At 42.8% G+C, this 8,443-nt stretch overlaps 2 protein-coding genes across 2 annotated transcripts in view; both read right to left on the bottom strand.

Annotated features, from left to right (window-relative positions):
- LOC109930964 (dynein axonemal heavy chain 8-like) overlaps positions 1-8,443 on the bottom strand; it is a 2,199,840-nt gene that overhangs the window by 1,571,778 nt on the left and 619,619 nt on the right. The gene's annotated exons all lie outside the window — the stretch shown is intronic.
- LOC109918465 (dynein axonemal heavy chain 8-like) overlaps positions 1-8,443 on the bottom strand; it is an 876,900-nt gene that overhangs the window by 470,520 nt on the left and 397,937 nt on the right. Inside the window, exon 23 of the mRNA XM_048596621.1 lies at positions 870-1,105. Coding sequence (XP_048452578.1) covers positions 870-1,105 — 236 coding nt within the window. The remainder of the gene's footprint in view (positions 1-869; positions 1,106-8,443) is intronic.

The following is an 8,443-nucleotide window of genomic DNA, read 5'->3' as shown; positions in this document are numbered from 1 at the left end:
TCTAGGTAGCTGTGGGAGTCGGTGGGCTTGAAATGAATATCGGTTTCTAGGTGGTTGCCCGATATGGAGACAGAGAGGTCCAGGAAGGGGAGAGAGGTGTTAGAGATGGTCCAGGTAAACTTAAGGTTGGGGTGGAAGGTGTCAGTGAAGTGGATGAACTGTTCGAGCTCCTCGTGGGAGCACAAGGTGGCGCCGATACAGTCATCAATGTAACGGAGGAAGAGGTGGGGTTTAGGGCCGGTGTAGGTACGGAAGAGGGATTGTTCCACGTAACCAAGTTCAAAATCTCCCCTCCCCCCACCGCATCCCAAAACCAGTCCAGCTCGTCCCTGCCTCCCTAACCTGTTCTTCCTCCCACCTATCCCCTCCTCCCACCTCAAGCCGCACCTCCATCTCCTACCGACCAACCTCATCACACCCCCTTGACCTGTCCGTCCTCCCTGGACTGACCTATCCCCTTCCTAACTCCCCACCTACACTCACCTTTACTGGCCCCATCCCCGCCTCTTCGACCTGTTTGTTTCCTCTCCACCTATCCTCTCCTCTATCCATCTTCTATCCGCCTCCCACTCTCTCCCTATTTATTTCAGAACTCCCTTCCCCTCCCCCTTTTCTGATGAAGGGTCTCGGCCCGAAACATCAGCCTCTCTGCTCCTATGATGCTGCTTGGCCTGCTGTGTTCATCCAGCCCTGCACCTTGTTGTCCCAGATAACATAGTGCCTGTTTTGTCAGATAGACTTAGAATGCCTTCAAATGGAGTTTTCATTTAGATGAGGTCAACTTTGGATTTTAAAAACCTTTAAAACTGAAAAAGGAAGAAAATAAGCATGTGTGTAGGGGACATGCTTTAAAATAAAAGATCACATACCTCAATGGGGCCCAAAGTCATATCCATTTGTATCTCATTATTTCGTATTTGTGACAAGGACTCCATAGCAAATCTAACATCATCCAAATCTTGAATAGGCCGAGCCAAGTTCTTCATTTCTTCAACAATAAATGCTGTTATTGCTGCCATTTTTTCCTTGTACTGCTCATTCAAAAACCGACAAAGTACCATTTTCCAAGCCTTGGCTTCCACTAAAAAAGCCAGTTTTATGGCTTCTAAGAGTGAGGGAAATATACAATTAGCTCAAGTCTCACATTTTGAACAGCTTGATTAGAAAATAATTTTTAAAGTAAATTTAGTTCTCATGCTGTTAATTTAGTTTAAGAATATCAAATATTGCGGCCCCACAATTATATGTACAGAATACAGACCTAGAAATTAGATAGTATCCTGGACAAGAAGGTGAGTCAAACTGAAGTACTTTATTGCTCTTGTTCATCCATAACAAGGTGATTTTTTAAGTTTTTAAATATTTTTCCTTCCCTTTCAAAAATCCATCTGTTTGTGAATCTCAAATTTTAAATGGCCAGCAAAACACTCCCTTTTAGGTTAAAAGATGGTTTATTCAAGCATTCAAATCCAAAGGATGGATTTTTCCACCACATACATGCACATGAAGCATACGGGAAGACAGAAGAGACGAATGAGGAGAGATTGGACAAATTTGGTTTGCTTTCACTTGTAAGTTGAAGGCTAAGGGCTGACCTGATAGAAGCATACAAAATTATGAGAGGGATGGATAGTAGGAGTCTTTTTCCCAGGGCAGAAATGTCAATTACTAGGGTACATACATTCAAGGTTAAAGGCGCAAAGTTTAAAGGAGATGCGGGAGGCAAGTTTTTACACAGAGGGTGGTAAGTGCATGGAATGCATTGCCAAAGGAGGTGGTGGAAGCAGATACAATAGTCATCTTGATAGATGCATGAATTGGCAGGGAATAGAGGATATGGACCACTTAGAGACAAAACGTTTTTAGTTTAGAAAGATGTGTCGGTGCAGGCGTGATGGGCCACAGGGCCAGTTCCTGTGCTGTACTGTTCTTTGTTGAGAAGAGAAGAGAAGAGGAGACAAATATGCACTTAAGAATAAATAAATGAAGTTGAATTATCCCAGTTCTTGATCAACACAGGCAACTGTAAATCGGTTAAGAAAAATGAGATCATCAATGTCAAGAAAAAATGTTCAATTCTGCAACCAAGTTTTGAAAGTCAAGGTTGGCTACATGCCACAAATTTGATACCTTTTAGTAAGACATTTTGTGTAGTTGTAGTTTCTAAAATAGATAGATGAATTGGAAGGTTATTTACAAATAAAACTGATCTGTATGGACTCATGGTCAGTTATCAATGATAAAGGTCTTCTGCCTGCTAACAATCATGTGATTGCCAAGTAGTTTATCAACTTGGGCTGTGAACAAGACAGAGAGAACCTAGGTCAAACCCAAAGAGAAACAAGCAGCCAAAAATTCTTCCTCTTAGTCCTAATCAGTAAGCTACTTTAAGCCTGATAAAACCTGCTGGTCTTTTCTTCAGCAGACAGAACATAGAATATAAGAGTATTGAACATAGAAAAGTGTGGCACAGGAACAGGCTTTTCAGCCTACCATGTCTTCGACAACCATTATACCATTCTAAACTAATCCTACCTGCCAACACATTTCTATATCCCTCTATTCCCTGCCAGTTCACGTGTCTATCCTGAGACCTCTTAAATGTTGCTATCGTATCTACTTCTACCACGTCCTTGGCAATGTGTTCCAGGCACCTACAACAGGCTGTGTAACAACTTCCCTCAAACATGTCCTTTAAACTTTCCCCTCTTACCTTAAACCTATGTCCCTTATTATTTGACATTTTCTCCCTGGGAAAAAAAAGACTGCAACTATCCAACATATCTATGCCTCTCACAATTTTGTATACTTCTATCAGGTCACCCTTCAGCCTCTGATGCTCTAGTGAAAACAATCCAAGTTTGTCCAACCTCTCCCTATAGTTAATACACTCCAATGCTGGTAAACCTCTCTTGCGCCCTTCCAAAGCTTCCACATTCTTCTTATTGTGTGGCCACTAGAACTGCACACAATACTCCAAATGTGGCCTAACTGAAGTTTTATACAGGTGCAACATGTCTTGCCAACTCATATGCCTTCTTTATTACCTTATCCAAGATCCTTCCTAAGGATCCTGCCATTTACTGTATACTTTCCTCTTGCATTTGACCTCCTAAAAATCACTGACGCTTGTCCTGATTAAACTCTCTGCCATTTCTCTGCCCACCTTTCTAACAGATCTATATTGTGCTGTATCCTTTGACCTTCCTTGTTATCCACATCCAAGTTTTGTGTCATCTGCAAATTTACTAACCAGATCACCGACATTTTCATCCAAACCATTTATATATATTACAAACAGCAGAGGTCCCAGCACTGATCCTTGCAGAACTCCACCATAACTACCCAGTTTTCTACAACCAAGCCAATTTTGTATCCAACTTACTAACTCACCATGTTACAAATCTTCTGGACATGCCTACCGTGAGGAACCTTGTCAAATGCTTCAGTAAAGTCTACGTAAACAACATCCACTGTCCTACCCTTATCAATCATCTTTGTCACTTGCCATAAATCTCATCAAATTTAAGAGGCAAAACCTCCCCCGCGTGCTGATTATCCCTAATAAATCCACTCTTCTCCAAATGCAAGTGAATCTTGTTCCTAAGAATCTTCACCAATAATTTCCTTACCACTGACGTAAGGCTTACCAGCCTATAATACCCTGGATTATCCCTGGTTCCATTCTTAAAAAAAAGAACAACATTAGCTATTCTCCAGACTTCTGGGACTTTGCCTGTGGTTAAAGAGGATACAAAGATCTCTATCAAGGCCCCAGCAATCTGTTCCCACGCCTCTCTCAATATCCTGGAAAGATCCCATCAGGCCCTGGAGATTTACCTACTTTAATGTTCCAAGACACCCAACACCTTCTCCTTCTTAATATTGACAAGCCCTAGAGTATCAACATTTCCACCCCCAATCTTGCCATCATCCATGTCCTTCTCCTTGGTGAATACTGATGCAAAGTACTCATTAAGGACTTCACTCACTTTGTCTGGCTCCACACATAAATTCCCTCCTTTGTCCTTCAGTAGATCTACCCTTTCCCTCGCTACTCTCTTCCTCCTAACATATGTTTAAACTGCCTTAGGATTCTTCTTAATGCTCTCATGAAGGGAATTTTATGACCCCATTTAGCCCTTCTGATTCCTTAGAACAAAGAACAGAACAAAGAACAATACAGCACAGGAACAAACCCTTCGGTCCTCCAAGCCTGCACTGACACATTTTGCCCTTCCATATTAAAACTGTCTTCATTTACAGGATCTGTATCCCTCTATTCCCTTCCTATTCATGTATTCATCCAGGTGCTTCTTGACTGCTGCTTTTGTATCTGCTTTCACCACCTCCTCTGGCAGCACGTTCCAGGCACTCACCACCCTTTGTGTGAAAAACTTGCCTCGCACATTTTACTTAAACTTCCCCCTCCAACATCTTGAACCCAATAGTGTCCCCTAGTAACTTACCCCTCCACCCTGGGAAAAAGCCTCATACTTTCCACTCTATCCAGGCCACTCACAATCTTACAAACTTCTATCAAATCACCCCTTAACCTCCTGCATTCCAGTTAAAACAAACCCAGTCTATCCAGCCATCCTTGGTTAAGTTCCTTCCTCTTCCTTTATATTCCTCCAGGACCTTGTTTGATTTCAATTTCCTAAACCTTACTATGCTTCCTTTTTCTTTTTGACTAAACTTTCAATATCTCTTGTCATCCAGGGTTCCTGAATCTTGCCTCCTTATAATTCATCATCACAGGAACATGCTGGTCCAGACCTCTGATCGACTGGATTTTAAAAGACTCCCACATGTCAGATGAGAATTCACCCTCAAACAGCCACCCCTAATTTAATTTCTCCAATTCTTGCCTAATACTATTGTAATTAGCCTTATCCCAGTTTAGCACTTTCACCAGAGGACCGATCTTAACATTTTCCATAACTATCTTAAAATTTATGGAATCATGATCACTGTTCCCAAATGTTCCCCCACTAAATCTTTGATCACCTGGCCAGGCTCATTCCCCAATATAAGGTCTAGGATTCTCCCTTCCATACTTTGATGATCCACACATTGTTTCAAGACCTCTCCTGGATGTATCTAACAAATTCTGCCCATTTTTGCCCCTGGCATGAAGAGAATAAGTCAATGTTGGGAAATTTAAAACACCCACTATGAAACCCTTTTGTTTATACACCTTTCCATTATTTACCTACATGCTGCAAGTTATGGCATTGAATTGGATATGTCAGAGACCTTACATAAGTGAAGCAGTCATCCTGTGTTTGTAGAAATCTCTGGAAGTAGGGAAGCAATGGCCTAGTGGTGTTATCACTGGAGTGTTAATCTAGAAACCCAGATGATGTTCTGGGGGCCTGGGTTCAAATCCTACCATGGCAGATGGTGGAATTTGAATATAGTAAAATATATGGAATTAAGATCTAATGATGACCATGAATACATCACTGATTGTTGGGGGGGAAAATATCCTTTAGGGAAGGAAACTGCCATCCATACTGGTAATGCTTTTAAAGTGAGAGGGGAAAGATTTAAAAGGGACCTGAGGGACAACGTTTTCACACAGAGTGTGGTTTGTATGCAGAATAAACTGTCAGAGAAAATGGTGGATGCAGGTGCAGTTTGGACAGGTACATGAACAGGAAAGGCGTACAGGGACGTGCGCCAAATGCAGGCAAGTGGGACTAGTTTAGTTTGTGAAACTTGGTTGGCATGGACGAGTTGGACCGAAGGATCTGTTTCCATGCTGTAAGACTTTGATTCTATGATTCTATGGGACTAAAAGTCAAGTAGTTTGAAGATTTTGTGAATTTCTTTTAAAATCTTCAAATTTTGTAACACCTCTGGGAATAATGAGGCATGATTTCTAGCACACAGCTCCAGTGAGCTGTGACAATGCCAGCAGGGATTTAGTGAAGTTCAATTGTCCATCACGGTCTTCGTGGAGCAGACAATAGGCCTCATGAGGTGAAGGTTCCGATGCTTGGGTCAGTCTGGGGCAGCCTTGCAGTTCAGTCCAGACAAAGTGTGCCACATATTCCTCGCATGCTCTGCAATGAATGGGTATACCATGAATGCTGAAGATCTGAGAGAATGGCAGCTGTCTTCCAAAAGGGAAGATAAGGACATTGAGCAGGTGATACATCACCTTCAGCATGACAGAGCTCTTTTTCACACAGAGTTTTTCTTTATGAGTCACTTTTTCTGTTGTTCAACAAAAGTTAACATTTTCAAATATTTGAAAGCTTTCCAGCATGTGATGTTCCCATATCACAATGTGGGTGAGCGCTTTGCAGAACACCAATATTCTGTCTGCAAAAATGACCTAAGTTTTTGGTTATTTACCATTTCAATACACCATTATGTTCCCTGTCCAACATCTCAGTCTTGGGCCTGCTGCAGTGCTCCAGTGAAGCTCTGCACGAGTTAGAACAGCAGCATCTAATTTCCACCTGGGGATCCTGCAGCCTTCAGAACTCAATATCAATACTTTGAGGGCCTGAACACCTTCTTCCATTTCTTTTACCAACCCGAATACCCCTGGGCCTGTCATCACAGGGATGCTGTCATCATAGCCAACTTCTTTCACTCACTAACAGTCCCTACTATCAGCTTTTCTTTTTCTCAGGCTTGTAATTATCCAACCCTTTGACTACCAGCTGCTGCTCTCTTTCTCTGGACTCCATTGCCACCTATTGTTTACTCTTACCCCCAGATCTATCTTAAGCATAAAAACACCTTTTCCAAGCTATAAGCAATTCTGAAGAAGTGTCATTGGCCACTTGGATGTTTTTCCTGAGTGAAAGAAATATAGCCAGGAGATTTGGAATCTCCTCAGTTCAGGGCAACGACTCCGAGCTGGTTGGCCACAGCCAATGTGCTGTGCACAGGTAAATAAAGGGTGACTTCATGACAGGATTCTGGCTCCCGTGCAGTTATTTCAGGATGACGGGATAAAACAGTACGTGCCTGAAAAACATTTGCTTGCACAGTCATCTTGGTGTTTGGGTATGCATTTCTGGCACCATGCCTTTACTTGGGAAGCTTGACTCATTCAATCCTGCCGTCAAAGACTGGGCCCAGTATGTGGAAAGAATGGGCATATGACATTGGGACAGATGAAAAGCATCGAGTAATCCTGACTGCTTGCGGGCCTGCAGCATTTTTGGTTGTACAGGGCTTAACTTTCCCAGAGGCACTCGACACTAAAACCTTCCAAGAGTTGACAGAGTTGGTTAAGGAATATTAAGACTCCAAACCTCCTCTAATTCTGAGGCACTACCTGTTTTATTTGGCTGTTAGATAACCAAGGGAAACTGTATCAGGATTTTTGATGAGATTAAGACGGCTGGCAGAGGCATGTGATTTTGGGTTAACCCTGAATGAGATGCTTAGAGACCATTTTGTGTGGGACTAATGACGTAACCATGTAGAAGTGCCTACTAGCTGAAGTCCAACTGGACTTCAAATAGGCGCTGCAACTGGCTTTGTCATTAGAAAATGCGGCAAGTGGAAAATGGGAGCCACAGGGCATCCAAATGTAAGAGGTCTCCCTCACCTATCTGACTGAGCTTGGGGAACACCACTTGAGTATAGGCAATCACACAGCCTCACGCAGGGCGTATCCTGAGCAGAAGGACCCTAGGCCAGCCCACAGCAGAACCCCACAACAAAGCCAAGCCTTGGTCATGTGGCTAAGAAGTTCTTCAGAATCTGGGCCTGCAAGTCATTGTAGTTGTTTCTAGTAAGCAGACTCAAGACAGCAAAGGAGTCCTAAAAGGTGTGACTTGAGTAAGAAAGCTTGTAGGCCAGTACCCAGGAGAATGCACACCCTGGAAAGTCCCCCTATATGTGGGTTAGAACAATTAAATTGCTTAGCGACATCCAAATCAGAACCAATTAAAATTAATGTTTGGTTAAATGGTCACCCAGTTCCCATGGAGGTCAATACCCACGCAGCTATGTCTGTGGATGTAAAATCCGTCTTTAACAACATTTTCTCAGCATTCCAACCCTTATGCTTGCACAAGACCTCAGCTAGACTGAGAGCATACACTGGGGAAACGTTGCAGATTAAGGGTACAACTTCAGTTCCAGTCTCCTATGAGAAGTGGTTAGCACATTACCACTGATGGTAGTAAAAGGCTCGGGCCCAAGACTATTGGGGCAGAATTGGTTGAGAAAGATCCACCTTGATCGGCTCAACATTTTTCGATTAGAAAATGACTGTCTCAGTGAAGTCCTAGTGAAATACCCAGGAGCTTTTCAGGAAGGCCTTGGGACAATCAAAGGGGACAAGGCCACTTTACATGTTGACCAGAAAGCAATTCCGATATTTTGCATGCCTGCCCAGTGCCATTTGCCTTGCAGGCAAAAGTAGAGGTGGACAACAGGATGCTGGAGAGTGAAGGGATTATCAAAC

The sequence above is a fragment of the Rhincodon typus genome, chromosome 5, assembly GCF_021869965.1.
Source record: "Rhincodon typus isolate 14 chromosome 5, sRhiTyp1.1, whole genome shotgun sequence".
NCBI classification, from domain to species: Eukaryota; Metazoa; Chordata; class Chondrichthyes; order Orectolobiformes; family Rhincodontidae; genus Rhincodon; species Rhincodon typus.
This window is presented reverse-complemented; position numbering and strand designations above follow the sequence as displayed.